This window comes from Eulemur rufifrons, chromosome 23 (assembly GCF_041146395.1).
Source record: "Eulemur rufifrons isolate Redbay chromosome 23, OSU_ERuf_1, whole genome shotgun sequence".
NCBI classification, from domain to species: Eukaryota; Metazoa; Chordata; class Mammalia; order Primates; family Lemuridae; genus Eulemur; species Eulemur rufifrons.
Window position 1 is genome coordinate 4028664 of NC_091005.1, and position 24503 is coordinate 4053166.

Here is a 24503-nt window from a genome sequence, read left to right on the forward strand (position 1 = left end):
AATGTCTCTTACCCTAACCCGTACTCGTTCAATGTTCTCAGGTGTTCTGCTTGTTGCAGGCCTTCCAGAACGTGGATCACTTGCAACAGATTCTCAACCATCTTTGAAGCCTCTTGTGCCACACTTTCATCTGCGCTGCGCTCATTGCATTGCTCCTGAAAGCCTTCCGAACCATCCGAATAGTTTCTGCGGAGGAAAGTTCAAGCCTAAAGCAACATTTGAAGCAGACTCGTTGCTCTACTCGCTCAGCTATTTGAATGCGACAGCCACGCAGCACACACGCTCACTCTACGGCGTCTAGTGCCCCACGGGCTAGGACAGTAATAGCGTCATTGTGCACGCATGCGCGTCCCAGTCCATTCTCCTTGGCTGCCGGGTTACATCGATGTTGTGCAAACAATTCTCGTTATATTAGCAATGACTGGATACTTTCCGGACGGACCTCGTGCATCTGTGATTCTTTCCTAAGGTTAGAGTAATAGGAAGGAGTTGCTGGATCGAAGGTGCTATTCATTGTTTAGGCTTTTGCTATGTAAGTGCCCCTGGCCCTCTGTTGGCACTCCCACCAGCAATTCATGTGACAGTTCCAGTTTAGAAAGGGGAGAATTTTCTTAGAGAGAGGAGATGGTTTATATTAGCTAGGATTAGAGTTCACTGTGAGTGGCATGAAATCCTAAACAACAGTGGTTTAAATAGAAGTGTATTTCCCTGTCATATAATGGAAGTCCAAAGTCAGAGAGTCCAGGGCAGGTGGACAGCTTGAGTCTCCACTGGCTTCCACCTCATGATTCAACATGGCTACCCAAGGTCCAGCCATCACACCCACATTCCAGCCAACAGCAAGAAGCAAGAAGGATAGACAATACTTCCGCTTACATCCCACTGGCCAAAACGTAATTACATGGCTACATATAACTGCAAGGAAGACTGGGAAATATAGTGTATTCTAGATGACCAGGGAATGTTCAGGAGTTGTAGTACTAAGGAAGAAAGGAAGAACAGATTTGGGGGGACAACTAGTTGTCTCTGCCAAGAAGTTAGCTCAGACTGAGATTAGCACAAATTGTCCACAGGGGAGCATGCACAGGGGATGAACTAGACCATTCTGGAGAGCCAGGATACAGGTACAGATGGGGTTGGGGGGGGCGAGAAGAAGCAGACTAATGTCTGAAACTGATCCCAGGGCAGAGGCATGACTCCATGGAGGCCGGGCGCAGTGGCTCACGCCTGTAATCCTAGCACTCTGAAAGCCTGAGGTGGGAGGATCGTTTGAGGTCAGGAGCTCAAGACCAGCTTGAGCAAGAGCGAGACCCCGTCTCTACTAAAAATAGAAAAAATTAGCCAGGCATGGTGACATCCACCTGTAGTCCCAGCTACTCGGGAGCTGAGGCAGGAGGATCACTTGAGCCCAGGAGTTTGAGGTTGCTGTGAGCTAGGCTGATGCCACAGCACTCTAGCCCGGGCAACAGAGCAAGACTTAAAAAAAAAAAAAAAAAAAAAGACTCCATGGAGAGGCCAGTTATCTGCCTATTTTCTGTTGCTCAGTGTGGCTTCTTGACTACATGGGTTCTCCCCAGCTCATCTGTTGGCGAATTCACCTGTCCCCCAGCTCATCTGTCCCCCAGCTCACCTGTCCCCCAGCTCACCTTCCCCAGCTCACCTGCCTACCCTGTCCCTCTAGGCAGCTCCCATGGACCCCGTCGGCATCCAGCTGGGCACCGGGAACCTGTGGAGCTGCCTTGTGAGTCTGCTCAGCAAAGACCCAAAATGGCTGAGCGACAAGATGAGCTTCTTCTTCCCCAACATGGACCTGGGTTCCCAGAACGAGATCTCAGACCCCGAACAGAGGGTCATCCTACAACTGAGAGAATTGCACAGCCAAGGTCTGGACACCTGGAAGTCGTTCATCTACTCTGTGTGCATGGAGCTGGACGTGCCCCTGGACCTGGAGGTGCCACTGCTGAGTATTTGGGGCAGTGAAGACGGAAAGGGTAGGTGTGAGAGATGCAAAGCAGCCAGCCCAGCCCCCGCGTCAGGGGCAGTGGGCCCAGAGAGGCACAGGAACCCACCTGAGTCACAGAGAGAGGGCGCAGCTGAGCCAGGAACAAAATTCTGTGTTTCAGGGTCATTCCCAAGCAAATTCCCTAATGCCACAAAATCAGCTGGGGCCTGGAGGACCCCTCCATCCACCTGGCTTCACCCCTGTTGCTCAGGGAGGTAGGATGCAGGGAGAGCAAGGACCAAATGACTCCTTCCAGTCATAAAATTCCAATTAGCCCATAATGCCCAAGAAGTGTCTTTTTGCAATGTGGTCAGAAGCTATCACAGGGAGAGACTTCTGACCTCTACTGATAGGCAGGTTTAACTCTGTTCAGTTCAGTGGGCATTTATTGGGCACCTTCTGTTTATACACTGCGCTGAGGGGAAACAGGACACTGAGGAGCAACAGCATCCTCGGAGAGCAAGTAGGAACTCACTCAAGGACTCTACCACAAGGCAGATGTGGCAAATGCAGAGGGTTGGGGACACATACACACATGTGCACACACACAGGGCACGCATATGGGAAAACATGTATACATACGCACGCAAGCGGGCACACATGCAAACCTGTGCATGCACACACACAAACATGCATGCACAGGCATGTACAGACCTTTCTGCCCACCACTGCCTTCAAGGCTCACCGTCGGCTTTGCCCTGCAACAGATAACTGCTCGTTTTATCTTTCCTTTGTGGGGTGCCCACCCTGCGGGACGAGCCCTGAGCCAGACACCAGGCCACAGCCGGTCCCCGGGCATCCCGCTACATCCTTGTGGTCCATTATGCTCTCTTCTCTCTCGCAGGGTCCCCCAGCCAGCTGGGAGACGGTGAAGAAAGCCAACCTGAATCTCAGCTCCACCATGGTGAGGCCCGGGGCTGGGGAGCAGGAAGGGGACCGTGAGCACTGCGAAGTCCCCACCTCCAAGCTGGAGGAGGCTGGTGGGGGCTGGTCACAGCCGTTTCCCATAGACCATCCTCCTCATCTGTCCCCAGTCCGTGTGCATGTGTGCCACGCCCCTCACTGTGTCTCTCAGCCCCACCTTCTCCCACTCCGTGACTTCCAAGGCTGTCCTCTTGTGGGTTCCCAGGGGTCTAACCTGGAGCCCCTGTTCTCACTTTCCTGTCCCCAGCCCTCAGGGCCTGGTCTCCCAGCCCCAGAGAGTCAGGCTTCACCAGGGAGCCATAACCACCTCCTCCCCATTTTCACACCTCGGGCTTGACACCCACAACTGCTGTCTGCACCCGGGGGTCTCAGGGGGTCCGTGATCAAATGGTGGCCACCTACTGATTCCTGGGTCGCACTCGAGTCTCAGGATCTTTACTTCTATAGAAGTTATCGCCGTGCACGGCAGTAATGTTAACAGAAAACACCCGCCCTGCAATCCCAGCTCCCCAGCGAAGCACAGCTGTTTGTCCAGTCCTTGGTCCGTGCCGGCCCTCACCCCTGAGCTGGCGTGGCTGTCCCATGGCCATGACCAGGTCTGGCTGGTGCTTGGCCAGTGAGTCCCTTGTTGGTATAGGCCGTGGCTAAATACTGACGTACTCTCAGACGGGTTCCAGCCCGTCTCTGCGATTCAGCAACTAACAGGTCAACACCTGGCAGGTCGAGGCCCGCCCCCCCCCCCCCACTGCTCCAGGGGCTGTTCTGATTGGTCACCAGTGCCTGCAGTAGGAGTTTCCTACTTTGCTTCTTAAAATTCTTTCCTGGGTCCTCTTCCCTCCTCCCACCCGCCCCCCCTTTTCTCTCCCTGTTCCTTCTTGTTTTCCTTCTTCCTTTCCCAAACTCTTCCAGAATGGCATCAAAGTGACTCTTGGAAATCCAAGCAATGAGACAAGACTCATGAAATCATTAAGGGAAGTGAGGAAACATGGGTGATAAGAAATTTGGGTGATAAAACACACTAGCGCAGGAGGGAGGTCGCAGGCCTGGCCAAGCCCACTGGAAGCTTTGCCATGGCCAGCGGTGGCCGCCACAGAGCTCGGTCCTGCCCTGCTGGGGAGACAGCCATTTAGTGCTTGGGGCTGAATGTCCAGGGGCTGCTGGCCGGGGGCCCTGCTCCCTGCATGTTGGGCTGGGAGACCCCCCAGGCCCAGAGGCTCCAGCCCTCCTCCTGGGGCCTGGAAGCCCCATCTGCAAACTGAAGCTGGTGTTGGTGCAGCCTCTGTCTGCCACCCGCCTGCGGCATGGAGGTCCCCCAAGGTGCTGGGTAGCCCCTTGGCCCGTGTCCCCAGGCCCCACCCCTCCACCCCTGCCTCTGCTCTTTTTCAGGCCTCAAGCGCCCTCATCAGAGCTATGGGTCCTCCCCTCACCGGAAGCAGAGCAAGAAGCAGCAACTAGGTGGGTACCAGGGTCGGGGGGACCTGAACGTAGGGACGGGGTTGTCTCGGAGCCAGGACGCAGACTCTGGATGCTGCCCCTGCTAACAGGCCTCCAGGGTCCCAGGGACTCTCCCAAGCTTCCAGGAGAGAAGGGTTGGAGGTCTGGCGATCAGAGGGGAGGGCTGGGCTTACGGGGAAGGGCGTCCCCTGTCAGGCTGCAAGGGGCTTCTCCAATGACGGCTCTGCGGGAGGAACGACGGGGACAGCAGGCTCTTCCAGGGACACCCTATGTCCTCAGGGTTGAGGGAGCCCCAGGGAGGGGACTGGCATGACCAGTTTGGGGGGTGAGCAGGGAGAGAGAGTGATGCGGATGCCTGGGCGAACCCCCAAGCAGAGGCCTTGGGGGCCCAGAGGGGGACACGTGGTCGCAAAGGGCTAGCCATGTCAGGGGCTGGGGGGAGAGAGAACTTCTCTCGTTCTTGCCCAGTCATCCGGAATGTTCCTTGTTCTCGGCTGGTTGTCCCACTAACTGGAATCCTCCCCACCCCCACCGCTGCCAACCATGGGCGTAACCAGAGGAGTCACACAAAATAGGCCACTACCTCAGCCACCCTCCTCAGTCTCCCCTAACGGTTGGCCCCAGCCCTTCCCCTGGGCCACCTGAGACCTCCCAGTGACCTGGGAATTAAAAGGTTAACACCGGGCACTGTAGGGCCCAGCTCCTACGGTTCCAACTGGTCAGTGCCAAGGCCCACGGACTGTCAGCCTGGGCATTGCACTGCAGAACTGAAATATTGGGGAGGGACACAGGGGACTCAGATGTCACAGGAAGAGGCTGTTCCAATAAGATGTTGCAAAGTGCCCCATTTCCCTCCCCCCACGTTACTGAAGACCTTACACTACGTATACTGTTGCAGAACACACGGAGCCGTGACCCGCCCTTCTGCATTCCACCTCCCTGCCTAAGTGCCTGCCAGAGCCTGTGCTTCTGGGAATCTGGGTGGCACAAAACCCCCTATTGTGCTCTTCACACCTCCACCCTGCCCCCCCCCCCCCCCCCCCCCCCGCCGCCGTGCATACATTGCTGGGGCTAGAGGCTCAGTCAGGGGCGGGGGATGTGGCAGAGGGCCAGGGGCTCCTGTCCTCATGCCATCTCCCTGCCCCCTGCAGAGTTGGCCAAGAAGTACCTGCAGCTCCTGAGGACCTCTGCCCGGCAGCGCTATGGTGACAGACTCTCGGGGTCAGGGCAGTCTCTTGCCTCCCACCAGCCCTACATCCCCCCAGTCCTGCAGTGGACGCGAGCCACGGTGCCCTTGGACACTCAGCAGGGGGCCGTTATGGGAGACATCAAGGCAGAAGATGGCACTGACGTGAACATCTGGGACCTTTTCAATCCCAGGACCAAAAAGGGCCCAAGGGTGACAGTGCTCTTGGGGACGGCTGGCATGGGCAAGACCATGCTGGCCCACCGGCTCTGCCAGAAGTGGGCCGAGGGCCAGCTGGACCACTTCCAGGCCCTGTTCCTTTTTGAATTCCGCCAGCTCAACCTGCTGACAGGCTTCCTGACGCTGCCCCAGCTCCTTTTTGATCTGTACCTGAGCCCCGAGTCGGGCCCCGACGCTGTCTTCCAGTACCTCACGGACAATGCCGAGCGAGTCCTGCTGGTCTTTGACGGGCTGGACGAGGCCCTCCAGCCCAGCTCTGGCGGGGACGCGGGGGGCCTTGAGGGGCTGGGCCCAGCCCTCTCCCTCTTCTCGGGTCTCTGCGACGGGACCCTCCTGCCCGGCTGCTGGGTGATGGCCACCTCCCGTCCCGGGAAGCTGCCCCCCTGCCTGCCCGCGGAGGCGGCCACGGTCCAGATGTGGGGCTTTGACAGTCCGCGGGTGGAGGAGTACGTGAGCCACTTCTTTAGTGCCCAGCCCTCCCGGGAGGGCGCCCTGGCAGAGCTGCGGCTGAACCGACGTCTCCGGAGCATGTGTGCGGTGCCGGCGCTGTGCCGAATCGCCTGCCTCTGCCTCCGCCATCTGCTCCCTGCCAGTGCCCAGGGCCAGTCTGTGGCCCTCCTGCCCACCGTGACGCAGCTCTACATGCAGATGGTGCTGGCCCTCAGCCCCCACGGGTGCCTGCCCGCCACGACCCTGCTGGGCCTGGGGGAGGTGGCCCTGAGGGGCCTGGAGACCGGGAAGGTCGTCTTCTATGCAACAGACATCCCTCCGTCCGTGATGGCCTTCGGGGCCACCCACAGCCTGCTCTCCTCCTTCTGCGTCTACACTGGCCCCGGGCACCTGCAGACCGGCTACGCTTTCACCCACCTCAGCCTGCAGGAGTTTTTTGCCGCCCTCTTCCTGATGGCCAGCCCTGAGGTGGACAAAGACAACCTCACCCACCATGTCACACTCAATTCCCGCTGGGTGCTGCGGACCAAAGCCCGAGTGGGCCTCTCAGACCACCTCCCCACCTTCTTGGCGGGCCTGGCATCCCGCGCCTGCCTCCCCTTCCTCGGCCAGCTGGCAGAGCGCGGCGAGGCGTGGGTGGGCGCCAGGCAGGCTGCTGTCGTGCAGGTGCTGAGGAGGCTGGCCACCCGCAAGCTCACGGGGCCCAAGGTCATAGAGCTGTGTCGCTGCGTGGACGAGACGCAGGAGCCTGAGCTGGTCCGTCTCGCTGCCCAAAGCCTCCGCTATGAACTCTCCTTCCACAACTTCCCCCTGACCCGCGCCGACCTGAGCAGCCTGACCAATGTCCTGCAGCGCAGGGAGGCCCCCATCCACCTGGACTTCGAGGGCTGCCCCCTGGAGCCCCACTGCCCCGAGGCTCTGGTGGGCTGTGGGCAGGTGGAGCATCTCAGGTGAGTGAGGGTGGGGGAGGACCAGGGAGGGAACTGGGCTTTGGGGAGAGTACCAAGGAGACTGGATAAGAATCTGGAATATCGGAACAGATGGCCCTGGCTGCCCCTGGCCTGGGGTGTCAGTGAGGAAGCTCCTGGCCCCGCAGCACCTCTGCATCCGGTCAAATCCGTCCCGGTCTGGTTTCTGAACGTTCAGCCTCTCCCCATCTGTCCCGGGCTGAGCCTCTGTCCAAGCTGTGCTGCTGGAGGCTGTTTGACTTTAGGCAGATCATGTCCCCTCTCTGGGCCAGAGTTTCCTCGTCCCTAAAATGAATTCGTAGCAATTAAGACCTAATTCCTACGGCAGTTGTGAGAATGTGATGGGAGAATGCATGAAAAATTCTTAGACCAGAGCCTGGCAAAGCCTCCATAGACGTTTTAGCCAGAGAAAAGGCTACGCTGCAGTTACAAAGAGACCTCCCAAATACAGCAGCTTAAATCATGTAGAATTTTATTTCTCTGTCATGGAGGAGCCAGTGGTGAGTGGTCTGGGTCGGTGGAATGGCTCAGCTCCATGTGGTCACGCAGGGACCCAGGTCCCTTCCATTGCTGCTCCGCCATCCCCTTGGCCACCCTGTCTGCACAAAGCCGGGTCCTGGACATGTCTGTGCTCTGGCGTGGGGAAAGGGGAAAGCACAGAGGAAACACGCCAATGTGTTAACGCTCAGTCCTGGAACTAGATCACGTCCCTTCCACTCACACTCCATTGGTGAGAACATAGTCATGTGGCCACACGCAGCTGCAAGGGAGGCTGGGAAATGTCATCTGTGGCTGGGAAACCAGGTTCCCAGGTATAGGTCTACTGCTACAGATGGAGTAGAGAGTGGATTTTGGTGGGCAATGAGCAGTCTCTGCCATAATGTGTTTGTTACTGCTGCTGCTACTATAACAGACCCCATCTGTCAGGAGGGGGTGGCGAGGACCTCTAAGCCAGGCCCAGCGCTGATCCTCTACCGCTTTGCTTCTTCCCGTGGCAGCTTTAAGAGCAGGAAGTGTGGGGACGCCTTTGCAGAAGCCCTCTCCAGGAGCTTGCAAACGATGGGGAGGCTGCAGAAGCTGGGGTGAGCCGGGGCTTGGAAGGGAGAAGGGTCTTCATCCGGTGACGCCTGGCACTCTTCTCCCCTCCCCCATCCTACACGGGGCCGATCCCCAGCCTACCCCCCGCCCCATCCCAATCCTCCCCACCATCTCTGCTCACCCTGTAGGCTGGCAGGAAGTAAGATCACTGCCCAAGGCATCAGACATCTGGTGAAAGCTTTGCCCTTCTGTCCGCAGCTGGAAGAGGTCAGGTGAGTGATCTCCAGGAGGGCTCTCTGCCTGGGGACAGGAGTCACTGCCCGGGGCTCCCTTGGGGCAGGGCTGGGTCCTGCATATCCCATCAGAGTCTGACCAGCAGTTCTTCAGTGAGACCCAGAAAGGGGAGACATCAGTCCAAGAAAGGGGTGGGGCTGAATCCAAACACAAGGTCCCCAAGGACCACAGAGCAGGATTTCTCTTTTCTAATATTTTTGGCCATCTTGGAGGAACATGAGTTTTGGGGCTCAATTCCCTTCTTTCAGCGACCTTGGGAGCAGAGAGAGCAGTGTGGAGGCAGGAGGCAGGCGCTGTGGGTCCACGCCCCTTCATGTCAGTGCACACGTGTATGTGCTTGCACAGAAGTGCGTGCTTATCTACACAGGCATAGGCCCCACACACATGCTCATCATAGGTGTGCACACGTGCACGCTTAGATGCGTGTGCACACCTAGACGCACACACACACACATACTAAGCTCATATGCACGAACACATTCCTGCCCTGCATCTGGGGCTGAGTACCGTGGGGAGGGGGAGGGCCAGGCACCCTCCCCAACAGCTCACGGGCAGGACTACTGCTAGTTTGTATGGCACCTTTATGAGATTTAGAAAAGGCACCCTTCATCCGGGCAAATGCAGCCTGGCACTAGGTTGTGGCACTCGTTGAGTGGAGCATAAGCTGGACCACAGTCCCGTCGTCCCCTTGGCTGAGTGTCTTTGTACAGTCATCACTCTGGTCAGGACAAAGGTTTGAAAATATTGAACTTGTTGACACTTTTCTTTCCTGATTATTGAGAGTGACTTTAATCGTTTCTCCTGTCACCCACCGTTGCTGTCAATCACCCTCACTCATCTGTCCCCATAGCTGGGAACCCAGGCGAGGCTGGGTTGTGTACTCCATTTGACAGATGGGGGAAGTAGAGTCAGAGAGGAACATGCTTGGCCAAGGGCTCTGGGGGAGTCTAGACTTTGCTCGTCACCTGGGGGCCAAGAGGCCCTGATGAACTTGGGCCTTGGGCAGTTCCCAGACATAAGCCCTGGGAGGAGGGTGCTGGGTCTCGTTATTCCACCTCATGAGGACTTCAGACTGTCATCTGGATCCCTTGGGCCACCAGGCAGAAACTGTCCCATAGGGGATGAATAGGGACAGATGCGAGACCAGCAGAGGGTCTTTCCTCCCAGCTGTGCCTGCTGGGTGCCAGGGAGGAGGTCACCAACTCTTTCTGGGCCCCTGTATTATGTCTCCCACACGAGAGTGCCCGTCCTGTCACCTGCCAGCTGGGGCTTCCCAGTACCCCAGCCCCAGGGCTGAGAGACTGGGCCTTGGTCTCCTTGCAGTTTCCAGGACAACCAGCTCAAGGACCAGGAGGTGCTGAACGTCGCGGAGGTACTCCCTTGCTTGCCACGGCTCCGGAGGCTGGAGTAAGTGGTCTTCCCACTCCCCTCGCAGCCCAGCCCCTCTCCCTGCCTGAGTCACCCCCCTCCCTTGCAAGGCAAGGAAGGTCTGGGGCCCCTGGGCTGGGGGATTCGCTCCTGACACCTTTGCCACACTCATGCAGCCTAAGTGGCAACAACATCTCTGTGTCGACCCTACTCTGCTTGGCCAAAGTGGCGGTCTCGTGCCCTACCGTCCGGACGCTGCAGGTCAGGTGAGCAGAAGGAATGGGATCCTGGCCTTGCGGACTTTGCGAAAAGGGGAGGGGTTGTGGGGAATGGGAAAAGGAGAAGGCCCCAAATCTGAACGATAGATCTGCATGTGTGTGCCCGAGTCTGTTTTACTCGTGGCTGTATCTTCAGAGCCTCGCTCAGCCCTGGCACCTGGTGTTCAATAAGTAGCGAGTGGATGGATGGGTGCATGATTGCATGGAGGCCTGGCGGGCGGACGAAGGGATGAATGCAGGAAACACAGGCGTGGCCTTGTCGCTCTCCATGGTGCTGAACCAGCGCTGCCAGTTCAAATCATAGGGTAGGCTGGGCGTCATGCTTCTTAATCCTAAAACACTCGCAACTTCTGTGTTTTAAAAACTCTCAGCTTTCCTAATTTTTCTTATATTTCTTATAAAAAATTGTTTTCTTGACTTTTTGAAACACTCTTTCAGGCTTCATCAAGCAATGACACAGTCAGGATTTTGCATGCCTGATGTGGAGCACTTTTGCCAGTTCTGTTTCTCAGTCAGTCATGAAGTCAGCTTTCTCTGGCTGTTTGGGGCAGGAAGTGGTTTGCAGGTGGCGGGTGATGTGCTGGTTCCCAGCCCGGGGGGTTCATGGCTCGGTATCTGATCCTGCAGTGAGGCGGACCTCATCTTCCTGCTTTCCCCACGCGCAGAGACAGCTGTAGAGCTACAAAGGTAAGAAACCAGGAGGCCACGGGTCTTGGCCCACGCTGAGAAGTGGGCTGGGCCCAGGCGAGTGAGGGGCAGGGTGGCTAAGAGAGCCCAGGAAGAGCTGGAGAGTGGAGGTGCTTCCTGCTACTGCAGCGCTGAGGAATGAATTGCTGCTCAGAGTTGGCAAAGGGCGTTAACTTCCCCTAGCGTGTCTGGACCACATCTGGCTCTGGTGGGAGGCAGCAGCCTCAGAAGTCTCGGAGGGAGCCAGACCCTCAGGGAGCACATAAGATACCGTGAGACTGGCAGCACGTGTGTGGGAAACTCTTCCCACTGAAGAGAAAGGGGGAGCCCCTGTGGCACCTACATCTTAGGGTTGTTCTGAGAATTAAAACGGTGAAGACATTTATAGCACAGTCGGCACGGACACTGGCTGTTCCAGCTGTGCCCAGAGTCCAGCTCCGTCAGTCTTGGATGGGAGAAGACAGGGAAGCTGCTTTCCCCTGGAAGAACTTTCCAGCTGTGCCCCCCACACTCCTCCCAGGCTGAGCCTCAGAGACAGGTGATCTGTGTCCTCGAGCATTCTCTCTCCCTGCTCGGACCCTCAATTTCCTCGCCTGTGTAATGACCTGCTAGGACCAATGTCGCTTTCCTCTCCAACCATCTAGAGCTGTGATGCCCAATATGAGTCACTTAGCGCCATGTGGCTATTTCAATTTAAATTAATTAAAATGGAGGAAAATGAACTTTGCAGTTAATTTGCCACACTTCAAGTGCTCAGAGGCCACGGGTGGCTGGTGGCTCCCCCAGTGGACGGTGCAGACGCAGAACGTTTCCGTCACTGAAGAAAGTGCTTGGCACCAATCTAGAAGTCTGTGGAACTGGGCTCGTAACCCCTGAGCTTCCCTGAATCCCTGCCTGCCCTGGCCCAGTGGGAGAGAGTCTGGAAGCTCTGTGTTTTCCCACAGCCTGGCCCCTCTAACATACGGCTCATGCTCCCCAACCACAGACGGTACATCTGTCACACGAATGGAGACCGTCACATCATAGACGGTAGCAGCTTCTGTTTACTAAGCTTCCGTTCGGTGCCCGTGCTGTGCACTCGAACACACAGTGTCTCATTCCATCCTTCAGGTGCTCTGTGTGTTAGATGTTGTCACCCCATTTTAGAAAACGGAAGAGGGAGGATCAGATAGGTGACGTGACTTGCCCAAGGCCACGCAGCTACACAGGACAGAGCCAGAATTTGAATAAAGCTTCCATTTCATCTCAAACCTTTTGTTCCTGCTGCTCTTCTGAACAGTACCTGAGCGCTTTCAAGCAATCGTCTCTGTTCCTGATTCACTGTGGGTTGTGCTGGGGAGTCTTTAGCCCCTGGAAGCCAAGGAAAGAGGCGTGGTCTACCAGGCCCTGGACTCCTGAGCCCAGGCCAATGCTTGGTTTGTTCTTGCCAGAGCTCCAGACCTGCAGGAAAACGACAGCCAGAGGAAAGGGGCTCAGAGCAGAAGCCTGACACTCAGGTACCTCAGGGGGATCTGTTGCCTTAAGGAGTGGGATGTGGGGAAAGTCCCGGGGGAGGGATGGCTGGGGCAGGGAGGACAAGGGGAAAAGCAGAAGGGGGTAGGGAAAGGCTCAGAATAACCCATCCTGGCTTGAATAAGAAGCATCTGTCCTGAGAACAACACTAGCAACAACTTAAAGGACCGTTGCTACATATATGCTGGGCACTGTGCTAAATGTTTTATGTCCACTGCCTGATTGTAATGCTTTTAAAATCTCCACACATTATTATTCCCATTTGATAGAGGAGCAAACTGAGTCTCAGACAGGTTAAGTGCCTTGCCCAAGATCACCCAGCTACTAAGAGGCGTGGCCAGGACTAGACCCTAAGTCTGTCCCTCGAGGCTGGAGGCGGAATGGTGTAGCTTTTTGCGCTAAGCTCCTGCGTCCCCCACCCCTACCCCAGGCTCCAGAAGTGTCAGCTCCAGGTCCATGATGTGGAAGCCCTCATAGCCCTGCTCCTGGAAGGCCCCCACCTGGAAGAAGTCGAGTGAGTATCACGGGAAGCCTGTGGCCGGAGCCAGGAGGAGAGGGTGGGGCAGAGTGGGCGGGGCCTCGCCTTTGGGTGGGTGATGGGGGGGAGGGGTGTGCTGGCTCACGTGCTGGAGGAATGAAGTCCTCACAACAGCTGCCACTATTAGCCTATTTGGCGCTTGTCCTGCGTTGGGTGCTGGGCTAGGGGCTTTGAGTACCTCCTGTCATTCATCCCATGTGTCTGTGATGTAAGTACTGTTGCTATCTATGTCTTATAGAGGAGGAAATTAAGCCCCAGAAAGGTAAATTTGCTCTGGGTCACACGGGCGGGAAGAGTCTAGGCCAGCGTTCAAGCCCCAGGCAGTCTGGCTCCCAGCCGCATCCTCACCGGACTGCCATCTCTGTCATCCAGGTCCACGGTGACACCACACCTGGGTCTGTTTTCCAGACCACAGCCCCTCAGGGTCCCTGCCTGCCCCGCCACCCTCTGTCTTTCTCCCAGAGTAGAGTGGGATGACCTCCTCTGTTCAGGATAGAGAGATTTCCACGATGTCCAGTTCTTGGGCAGAGCCAGTGAGAGTAGGGTTTGGGGATGGGTGGAGGTCCTGCCGCGTCACTAGGAGGGGTTCCCTCCCAGGATTCTGCAAACGGGCATGGAGGTGGAGCAATGGAATGCGCTGATGGGTTTTGAGCTGAGTGGCCCCACCAGAGGGTGAGGTGGATGGGGCGAGGGCTGCCTTGGTGATCCACTCTTGATCCTTGACCTTGTCCTACTGGGAGAACCAGGACAGGATTAGAAGGTGGCATTTACCAGGCTCCACTACTTCCAGCCACCTCCCCACCACTGAGCCTGCCCCGCCCCCAGCTCTGTCACCTGCAGAAACAGCCCCATGGCCCACATGGTTACACACACCAGACACCGCACAGCTCTCGTGCCTTCCCCTCATAGCCAGTCCACCCTGGGTCCGCTTACCTCCTCAGTGGCTCTCAAACCATCCTTGTCATCCACCTCCCTCACCCACACCACCCTCATCTCTCCCCTGGATGACCCCCTCGGCCTCCTTGCTGGCTTCCCTGCTGCCACCCTGGCACCTGCGCCTGGCAGAGTGATCTGCGTTTCACTGATGCCTGCCCGCTTTACTCCTGCCCACTGCTCAGGGTAAAGCCCAGATCCTAAAGTCCTGGGCAGTGCAGAGCCCCGCCCCCCCAGCCCCATGTGCCCCCACCCTCCCACTCAAGCTCCAGTTCAGACACACGGGCTCCCTTTCGGGGATGAAATATGCCATTAGTTGTAGAAGCACCTGGGGCGTTGCCAGGCATCTAGCGTGCGGTCTGTCCACTTTAGTTATTATTAAGGTTCCTTCATGGGACTGATGCTTTGCCTGAAGTCACAAAGGACCGTGCGCGCGCTGGGGCTGGGGAGAGACTCCAGCCCGGCGGTCCAGGACAGCAGGCCCCTCTGTCTCAGCCTCTCAGGGAACCAGCTGGAAGACGAAGGCTGCCGCCTGATGGCAGAGGCTGCTCTCCAGCTGCGCATCACCGGGAAGCTGGAGTGAGTTGCCCGCCCCACTCCTGGGTAACAAAGGGGACCCAGAGAGCTCCGGATGGTCCCTGCCACCCCGGTCCCGTGCCCACAGTCAGCAGCAACAGTGCTGACCCACTGCCACCCCACTTCCTCCCACCTCCTGCCAAGTTAGGATGCTTCGACCGCACCTTGCCTTTGCCTCTGGCACGGGCTGGTGGCTTAGATCCAGTCATTTGACCCCCCACGTGTGTCAAGCGTGTTCGTTGTACAGTCTAGGTCGTCCTTGCAGCAGCCCCAGCGTGGCCTGGGCCGGGGTGTGGCACTGGGGCAGCACTGGGGTGTGGGTGCCTGGGTGCTCGGGTGTTGGGGTAGGAAGTGGTGTGTCCGGGTGCGGTACAATGTTGGGGGAGGGGCAGGTTGTGAGGGTGGCGGGATGGAAAGCAAGGACATTGGGCTGCCAGCTGCGCTGTGGTGCTACGTGTATGGGGTGGGCGGTGTTGGGGGAGTGGGTAGGGGCCTTAGGGTCGTGTGGGTTGGGCTGGGGGAGTGTTGAGGTTGGGTAGCAGTGGTCTGGGGCTTTGGCTCTGGATTTAAAGCCTGGCTCTGTCACTTAGTAGCTGTGTGACCCTCGGAAAGTAACTGAACTTCTCCAGGCCTCAGTTTCCCCATTTGTAAAATGGGATGACATGAAGCCATATATGTGCAGAGCCCTTGGTATGGAGCCTGGTACAGGCAGTGCTCTAAAGTGGTGGCCATTTTACAGATGAAGAAACTGAGGCTCCCAGAGGTGAAGACACCACGTCAGTTCTTGTCACTCGGGCGGGAGAGCTTTATTCTCTGAGTGGGGCAGCGGGTCATGCATCACCCCCATGGATCCTTTGAAAGCCCCCGGTCAGGGACTCGGGACATCCCATGGGTGACAGCCAGCAAGCTGCTGAGCCACAAGGAGGGGGTTGGAGCTGTCTGGGCTGGGGACCTCAGCCACCTGCTGACGGCTGCCGCCCCCTCCTCTCCACAGCCTCAGCGACAACGGGCTCTCGGTGGCCGGGCTGCGCTGCGTGCTGAGCACAGTGGGCACGTGCAGGACGCTGGCAGAGCTGCACATCAGGTGGGAGCCCCGCTGGAGGTACCTGCGCCCCTGCAGCCCGGGGCATGCGCTCTAAAGCCCCTGGAATTCGGTCCAGACCCAGACCTTTGGGACTGATAGAAGATGCTACGGGTGCCCTGCCCAGACCCCGTGACAGCCGGTGCCCCTGCTCCCGGCTGCTGCAGGCATTGGCTGCCCACAGCTCACACGGCCTCTGGGGGTCTGCCCTTGGCTGATGGGGCCAGAGATGCCTGGGAGGTGGCACCCACCCCACCCCCCAACCAGGAGTGGCCAGTGAGAGGCAGAGGCTAAAAGTCTCCAGCCCCCCTGTCTCTGTGGGGGGGACAAACTGTGGTGCCCTTCATGCTCCAGAGCTCCTTGGGGCGCCAGGCTGAGGACTTGCCTTGTTCGGCTTCCTGGGTCCCGTATCTGTTTCTCCCGAGAGCTGTCCCTCAGCTCATGATGTGCCTGTCCCGCTCACAGGCCAGGCTCTGCCTCCGGGGAACCGACCTCAGACGGGGCTCAGTCTCATTCCTGAGGGTCTCGCTGTGCAGACTGGGGGACTGAGGACAAATGCTGATGAATGTCAACACAGCTCCCACTCAGAGGGAGGCCCCGTTCTTGGCTCTCAGCTGTAAACAGCCATCGAGGGAGGAGAGGGTAGATTAGGGGACCTTGGCTCACTTTACACGTTAACTCAATAAAGTGTCCCCAGTGCATTCCAAATGACACTCTGTCCCATCTAGGAGCCCAGACTAAAGCAATCATGGCTGTGCAAAGACGTGTAGTTGTAGCGATGTTCACTTCGGTATTAGTTATAATAGGAAAATAATGGAAATAACTTGAGTGTTTAACAGTTGGATATTAAACTAAGTTACTTCCAGAGAGAACTCAATGGAACCATGAAAAAAGGATAATATAATTACAGTTTAAATATGGAAGAATGACTATGGTTTAGGAAGTAAACGTAAACATTTTAATTCATCATCTTAAAGCTTTTCAACATGCTGAATGGTAGAAAGAATGGGATAGTCCATGCTGATCGATAATGAGCAATTACTAACAATTATAATTATTTGTCACCCTTGCTTTTTTTTATTTTTATGTTTACTTTTCTCACAGCAGTTAGAAACCATGAAAACCCTTGCTTCTTCTCTGCCTTAAAAAACTAAGCTTTAAAAGAGAATCTATGATTTAATCTTTACTTTTTTAAGCAAAAAAATTATTGCATTATCGAAAGCTTTGAAGGACCCACTGGGAAAGGCTGAGAGTGGCGATCAGTCGGCTGAGCGCGGGAGGACGCCACACCCACCTCGGGGGAGCAGGGACGCTGCTCAGCAGAGGGGGAGGGGTGCAGCCTGGGGCAGAGAGAGAGAGAGAGAGAGAGAGGGCGAGCGCCCAGAAGTGAAGTTTTCTTTCAAGGGCTTGCCCAGGAAAGGAGGGCTGCTTAGGCAACAGATGAGTTTGTGCAATCTCTGTGCAGAAAGAGTTCAGGCCTCGAAAGATCAGAGGAAGTCAGAGGAAGTGGCTGCAAATGGAGGCGGAGGGGTGGGGTGGGGTGCGGTGGGGTGGGGGTGGGGGGGTGATGGGGGGGGTCGGTGGCAACTGGCACCCGAGAGGCCCCTCCAGGCCGAGGGTTAGAAATGACACAGAGCATCGGGGACCCAGTAGCCCCTGACTTCCTCCCTTCTCCGTCTCTGCAGCCTGTTGCACAAGGCTGTGGTCCTCACGTTTGCCCCAAACACGGAGGAGCAGGAGGGACCCCGGAAGAGGTAGGCCCCGGCCCCACCGCGGCCACACTCCAGCTCAGGGCCGTCCCCTCTCCAACCTCCACGCCACGGTGCCAGCCCACTGCCCAGGAGACCGGGCTGAGTCCACAAAGGAGTAGGAAGGGAGCGGGCTTGGCAGAGGATGCGGCCCTGAGGGGGGGAGTCAAAAGGCAGAACGCCTCCATCGTTCATGGTGCCCAGAGACAGCCCTGAGGGGTAGGATGCAGACAACACACTGGGCAGGCACGGGGTGCCTGAGAGTGATGTTCTGGAGACTGAGGCCCTTCAGCCTAAACCCAGAGGATTTTCTGGCCTGTGGCTCTGATCTTGGTCGGAACATCTGGCTCCCTTTAGCACAAGGACACCTGTCGGGGATGTCTGCCTCCTCCAGGGTGCCTTCCTGGATTGCCCCAGCCAAGCACATGGGCAGAGACTCAGTGCTGTGCTCCTCAAGTGCACCCACGATCTTTTCAGTGGGGTCTGAACTGTTGAAGGCTTGATTAGGGCTGGGGCTGACAGCTTTGGAGCACTGATGAGGAGGATGAGCTTAATGATAATGGAGCCGAGGTTAGCTGAGCATTTACTGTCAAAGCACCAAGCACCGGACTCGGGAATTCACAATTCTCCAGCGAGAGGTTAAGTCCAGGGTCACACAACCAGGAGGTGGAGAAGCCAAATTGGAACCAAGGTCTGACCGACTCCGGGCGGAGTGCGGTGACGGAATGGGGAAGGCCAGGCTGAGGATCGGGCCACTGCTCAGCCTGGCTTGGCGTGTGTCCCTCCAGCGCTGCATTTCTTGACAGCCTCGTGTCCCAGATGCCCTCTGAGCTGCCCCCGAGCTCCCACAGGATCAGGTACAGTGATGGCCTCTGCGCCCCGGGTGTCATTCCAGCCCCTTCCCTTCCTCTGCTCAGAGCCTGTCCCCAGGCCCCACATACTCCCACAGCAGGGGACACTGTGACTTGCTGTGTCCGGGGGTTGTGGCCTGGCTTCCCTACCTCCCGCCTCCCCGGCCAGCCCACCCCAGTCACCTTCTGCAGCCCAGGGGGCCCCACTCCTCTTAGCTCCCCTGAACCCCGCAGCTGAGGGGCCGTGGGAACTCTGGCCGGAGAGCGTGGGGAGCACCGACCCCTTCTCTCCCGAGCCTGGGGACGAGGCCAGGGCTCAGCTCAGCCCCCGGAGGGCTCCCACCAGTACCACCCAGGCTTCTCACCTTCTCTCTTGTTCTGTGTCTGTCTGATCCCCCTGTCTGTCTGTCTGTCTCTTCCTCTCGTTCCTTGTCTCGCTCATAGTCTCTCTTTTTCTACCACCCCCAGTCCTGTCCTCCTTTGGGGTGCTCGTGCTTTCTCTCTCTCATCTCTGGGTCCCTCTCCATCTCTGCGCCCCTCTCTCTGCCTCCTCCCTGCCCGTGTGTGATGTCCTGTGGTCCCTCTTTGTCTGCGTGGCCAGGTGCTAAATGTGCCCCGTCCCTCCTCCTGCAAGCCTTGCTCTCTGCCTGCGTCTCGGGGTGGGGCAGGCGCCGCAGGGCTGTGGTTTTGCCCCTCTGCAGGCTGACACGCTGCGGCTTCCAAGCCAGGCACCTACAGCAGCTCTGCAAGGCGCTGGAAGGAAGCTGCCACCTCGGTCATCTCCGTCACCTCCAGCTCGAGTGAGTGGTTTGTTTGTTGCATGGCAAGTGGGAGGGGCCGTTAGAGTTAGCGGGTGCCACCGCGTTGGCGTCTTGTTTTACTTTTTAAGATTTAGATCCGTCATTCTTTCCCTGATGAAGTCAGGAGCCCCTTAGAGAATCTGGTGAAAGTTGTGACTCTTTCTCCCAAAATACAGGTCCCCCACATTTGACTCCAGGGGTCCATGAACCTTGGGATCAGAACCTGGGGGAGACCCCGGCAGTGAGATCCCCCACGTGAGATCTGGCCTGGCAGCCCAGGGCTGTGTCCCCAGTTTCAGGGAGTCACATGGCTGCAGGGGAGGGACAGTGCTGCTGGCCACCCACTCCCACCTCCACTAACGTCTTCTGTCCCTTCCCTGTCCCCAGCTTCTCAGGCAACGCTCTAGGGGACGAAGGTGCAGCGCTGTTGGCTCGGCTGCTCCCAGGGCTGGGCGCTCTGCAGTCCTTGGAGTGAGTATCCACTGAGGCAAAGGCTCTAGGCTTGTCCCCAGCAGCAGGGGGGCGTGGGGCTGTTCTGTGCTCGGTCTGCCTCCTTCCTGGGGTTATTGTAAGGATTAAATCAGGAAATGCGTGTAAGTCACGCGACACGCGTGGTAACGGTAATAAACGGCTAGCTGGTACCGTGATTCTTATTCAAACAGAGATCTGCCTGTGGGACTCTCCAGCGCTGAGTCAAAGTTTCACTTCTCGGTGGCCCTGCACCTGGGGCCGGGCAGCACGGTGGGAAGTAGTAACATTACTAATCAACGGTCGCCAGCCATTCTGGCCCCGGGTGCAGGGAGGGGCTGTTTGATAGGGTTAGGACAGGGAAGGCAGGGAGGGTTTGTACCCCAGAGGACACCCTAGCGGGGTGCCCAGGGCTGCGGGCGGGTGCTGAGTCCCCGGTAGAGAGAGGGTGTCGGGGGAGGCCAGGAAGCCCTAAACTTTGCCTGCAACAGACCAGAGCTCCTGGGCCCTAAACAGCCCTGGTGGCCTTGGCCCACGCAGCCTCTCCTCCTCCCAAGCGCTCCTGGGCCAAAGCTAGAGGAGCCCTGGGAAGTCATACACAGGGCCTGTATTCCAGGCTGGTTCTGCCACCTGCTCTGCTGTGTGACTTTGGGCAAGTTACCTCACCTCTCTGAGCCCCTGGTTCCCAGTCAGTAAACACATAAACTGCAAGTGTGGCCACTGCTTATAGCTACAACCTCTGGAGTGAGTGCTGTGGCCTGAGGGTGCTTCCTGCCCAGGCAGTCTTTCTCCGGGATGCTGGCAGGGAAAGTGTCCTCTGTTCCTGTCCCAGCCTCACAGTCGCAGGCGAATTATGTGCAGAGAGGAGCTTTCAGGCACGTCCCCATGTGACCTCTCAGTAATGCAGACGCCTGGACGACCTGGTCCTTGTCAGAGTCCCCACTCACCCGAGCAGTGTCCCCATGCCAGAGGAACGCGGCATTAAACGGCAAATAAAAAACACTATCACCAGTTGGCAGGGAGACCATGAAAGGAAAACGCAGCTATTTCCCTGCTTTCTGAACAAGAGGTCCCGTGTTTTCATTTTGCACTCGGCACCACCCCCCCTGTAGCAGGCGGGGAAACTGAGGCCCGGCTCTAGCCCGAGAGCACTCCTCAGATCCGTCACAGCCCAGGGGAACCACCGGGTTCTCAGCTCTGTCGCCGACATGTCGCCAACCCTGGGCAAGGCCCTGCCCGTCTGTGGGCCTCGGTTTCCCCACTTGTACGATGAGCAGTTGAAAGGGCGCTCTCTTGACCATCTGGGGTTCGGTGTCCGGACTGGGGGACAGCCCTCGCCTGCCCTGTGCTCTGACCACACGGGGGTGTGTTGAGTCTGGGGGACGCCCATCGTGTCCCTCCTGTGCTCTGCAGCCTCAGTGGGAACGGCTTCTCCCTGGACGCTGTGCTGGCTCTGGCCCGGTGCTTCTCTGCGCTGCAGTGGCTCTTCCGCCTGGACGTCAGGTGAGCGAGGGCCTCTCCCCCTGGCTCCCCCTCCTCCCACGGCTCCCACGTGGGCCCCTCGTCTGTCGTGTCCGTGATGTCTCATCCTCAGGGCCTTGGTGATACCAGGTCCCGTGAGCACGTGGTGAGTGTCTGCTGAATGAATGAATGAGTGTGGCCCTGGGACACTCTAATTCCTTGAAATTCATCATGGGACAGTCCATTCTCCCTTACTCACTCTCTGAGCGTCTGCAGAGACTTTTAAGAAAACTGGGAGCTCCCTGGGGGCCACTGGGTGCACAGGGACCTGCCTTAACTGTGGGCCGCTGGAGCTGAGGAGGGCGTAGAAGGGACAGTCCCAGCCACCCAAGTGGCCCCAGGCCATTCAGGGCATGGCGACCATGGCCTCGGGGGGGTCTGCCTCCCCTCTCCTTCCCCGAGGATCCCAAAGAATGGGAGGTGCCATCGCAGACGGACCAGGCTTGGTTGCTGAGCTGCTGTGCAGCTTGGAGCAGGTCCCTGGGCCTCCCTGCCTCAGTTTCCTCATCTGTAAAATGGAGATAATAATAAGTCCTCCCCTCATGGTTTTATTGCGAGAATCGAATGAGATAACGTGGGTGGTGTGCTTCGTACGAGCCTCGGTGGATGCAGTTGCGGATTAATCTACTTATTATCGTGTTTGCTGAGGGGGCGACCACCCCGGGCCCCCCGGACCTGGCTGGTCTGCTCTCTGGCTGCTGCCTGGGGAGGGGCCCTCTGCCCTGTCTCAGACTGCCGCTCCTCTGCTTCCAGCCTGGAGAGCCAGCGCGTCCTCCTGACAGGTGCCAGGAGAGGCAGGTGAGGAGGGGCGCTCTGGGGAGGGGTGGGCTCCCCATTTGCTCTGGCGCCCCCACCCCCAGACCCGTGCTGACCACCCTCGGCCCTGGGGTAAGCCACCCCGGTCTGGCGCACTAGAACCCATCACTTCTGCAACCCCGCCCGGTGTAACGTGCCCGCAGTCAGCTGCCGGGTTTCTGTCCTGGAAGACGGCAGCCGCGGGGCGGGCAGCGGGGCGGGCAGCGGGGCGTGCCCGGGCGCCTGGAGCCGAGCAGGTGCCAGCAGAGGGCCGCTGCAGGGGAGCCCGCGGGGAGGCAGTCATGTCTCTGTCTCTCGGGGACTTCTGCAGACTTGTGACTCCATGAGTCACTGCCCTTTCATACTCTGAGTATCGAGTTTGAGAAGCCAAGAACTGTTGGTGCTCTGGAAAAAAAAAACAGTCCACATCTTAGCAGTACATAGGCAGTGCTGGTTTTAGCTCTTCATGGGTGCTCCTGGCTGTCCCCTAGCGGGGCTGGGCCTCCTGGCGTCACTCGGGAGCGGTGGCAGCTGGCCCCTGGGCACAGGGAATCCACAGCTAAGGTGTCCGGGGAAAGCGTGGGCTTTTCAGACAGGTGGGCTGTCTGAAGCCAGGGTGTGGCCCAAGTCCGGGTGGTCTTGCGTCCCAGCCTAGGCTCTCTGTTTCTGGGGACCCTCTGGGTTCTTGAAGCTAAAGGAACTGAGGTACAGGGAGGTAGAAGTCACGTGAATGCCAAGTCCTGTATCCCCCTGCCTGGTCAGGGGCTGCCCACCTGGACAGGTGTAAGCTGCTGACTTTTCTCTCTCTGGCTTCCCTTCCCCGGGCCTCAGTTTCCCCATCTGAACAATGAGGGTCTGGACTAGGATCTAGTGGCTTGATTGTCTCCACGGCCCCTTCCAGCCCTGACTTCTGAGCTGGGAGTCCAGTATGGATGACTGGAACTTTCTTTCCAAACGGTTTCCCCGCTCCTAGGGACATACGGGCTGGTGAATTTTTGCCGGCGATGCCAGCTGGAGCCGAGTTCTCGGGGTTCGGTCAGCGCTGCGCCCCCAGGAGCTTCTGGTACCGTCTCACCCACTTCTTGTCTGGGGGTAACCGGAGTGTGGGTGAGGGGTCAGGGAGGGGGCAGGGCTGGGGGCCTAGGGCTGCGGATTGGGACGGAGGGAAGAGAGTTTGAGAAAAGGGGAAATAAAGAGGGCGAGTGTGAGGGCTGGTGGCGGGTGGGGAGCTGCCGGCCCCTTAGGGAGAACATTCTCCTTAGAGAGAAGATTCCACATTTCTCTGAAGCAAAGAGAGCAGCCCAGCCCCCCCACCCCCCGCCTTGGGTTGCCATCGGCTGTGGGGGCCAGCCTGTCCCCAAATGCACACGCATCGCCATGAGGGGCTGCGAGACCCCCGCTGGGGCTCTCCCCTCTCAGGCCCTGATTTCCTCACCTCAGAGAGAGCGAGAAACTTAAGCTGAGGCCCCCACAGTTATCCAGAGAGGAAAGCGGGTAGGCAAAGCCCGGGGGAGCGGAAGCTGGGCTCCCAGGAAGCGTATCGGTGTGGCTGGAGCACAGACGGGGGGAGTGAGGCTGTGGGAAAGGCATTTGCCTTTAGCCTCAGGGTAATAGGGAGCCACAGAATGTTTTAAGCAGTGGAGGGGTCTGGTCAGATTCACAGTGGTAACAAATGAGGCACTTTCGGGGTGGAGAGGGGTTGTGGGGAGGCGAGAGTAGATGCCAGGAGGGTGCCAAATGGTCCAGGGGAGTGAGGATGGTGGCCTGGGCTCAGGCAGGGGTGGCAGGAAGGACTTGGAGAGTCACTGGTGAGGGCAGCTGGGCACTCAGGGTCCTGTACTGTCACTGTCAGTTGTGGGGGGGACAGGGGCTGTTGGGGAGACTTTTTGAGAGAGGAGAGAGTGCCCCGCAGCGTGTAGCTTGGGGTGAGGACTATTGGGAGAAGGAAAGAGCCCCTGGGTCCCCTCTCATCCCCTGCCCGCTGCCCCTTTTCAGCCTCAGGGAGTGTCAGCTGGAGCCGCTGAGCCTCACCCGCCTCTGTGCGACTCTGGAGCAGTGCCCGGGGCCGCTGGAAGTCCAGTAAGTACCCAAGACACTGCCCCAGGGCACAATGTGGCATCTGTCTAGTGACCCAGGAGGGGGCTTCCTGGTTAGAGGCCAGATGGGCCTTTCGAGTCCCTTTCCCGCAGACCCCCTAGCCCAGCCCCACGGGGGTGCCCTGACCTATTGGTGAAAGGTGGGCTGTCTCCCAGCAGCCCCCAGCCTCAGGCACCTCACCCCGCCGGCTGGGAGGGGCTGTACTGGGCCTGGGGATGCTGTCACCTGCCCCGTCCTCTCAGCTCAGGGCACGTCCTGAGCCCCACCCGGCACTCACTCGGGCCTGCCTCATGGCTGGAGCTCATCCCCAGGACACCTCCTCCGCCCCCGGGGTTGCCACCTTGCCCACCCCAGAACACCTGGGTCTGAGACCAGAGACGGGGCTTGGCATCGGCCACCTGCAGTCTGGGTGACTTTGGACAAATGGCTTTAACTCCCTGGACTTTGACATTGTTTGACAGGCAACTAGTGTTTGTCTCATAACTGCACAACTTGGCTTTCCCTGAGTGTCAAGACACAGGGATCCAATCCATTTGTTAGTAAGCAATTTTAGAATGGTTTTAGATTTGCTTTATGGTAAACTGCAAAGAGAGTTTAGAGCGTTCCCTCGCTCAGTTTCCCTTGTTATTAACATCTTACATCACCATGGTACCTTTGTCACCATCTTGTGGCCAGACTTGGTGGCATGCACCT

The 24503-nt window shown here is 58.0% G+C and overlaps 1 protein-coding gene across 1 annotated transcript in view; it reads left to right on the forward strand.

Annotated features, from left to right (window-relative positions):
• The first annotated feature begins 438 nt into the window (after window positions 1–438).
• The window catches only part of NLRC5 (NLR family CARD domain containing 5), a 52895-nt gene continuing 28830 nt past the window's right edge, over window positions 439–24503 (forward strand). The window contains exons 1-22 of the mRNA XM_069497830.1: window positions 439–469; window positions 1682–1995; window positions 2857–2906; window positions 4313–4381; window positions 5533–7207; window positions 8224–8307; window positions 8452–8535; window positions 9881–9964; window positions 10102–10191; window positions 10831–10890; window positions 12321–12386; window positions 12833–12916; window positions 14369–14452; window positions 15444–15533; window positions 17216–17284; window positions 18067–18135; window positions 18831–18929; window positions 19317–19400; window positions 20811–20900; window positions 21672–21716; window positions 22687–22776; window positions 23709–23792. Coding sequence (XP_069353931.1) covers window positions 1691–1995; window positions 2857–2906; window positions 4313–4381; window positions 5533–7207; window positions 8224–8307; window positions 8452–8535; window positions 9881–9964; window positions 10102–10191; window positions 10831–10890; window positions 12321–12386; window positions 12833–12916; window positions 14369–14452; window positions 15444–15533; window positions 17216–17284; window positions 18067–18135; window positions 18831–18929; window positions 19317–19400; window positions 20811–20900; window positions 21672–21716; window positions 22687–22776; window positions 23709–23792 — 3455 coding nt within the window. The 5' untranslated portion in view covers window positions 439–469; window positions 1682–1690. The remainder of the gene's footprint in view (window positions 470–1681; window positions 1996–2856; window positions 2907–4312; window positions 4382–5532; window positions 7208–8223; window positions 8308–8451; window positions 8536–9880; window positions 9965–10101; window positions 10192–10830; window positions 10891–12320; window positions 12387–12832; window positions 12917–14368; window positions 14453–15443; window positions 15534–17215; window positions 17285–18066; window positions 18136–18830; window positions 18930–19316; window positions 19401–20810; window positions 20901–21671; window positions 21717–22686; window positions 22777–23708; window positions 23793–24503) is intronic.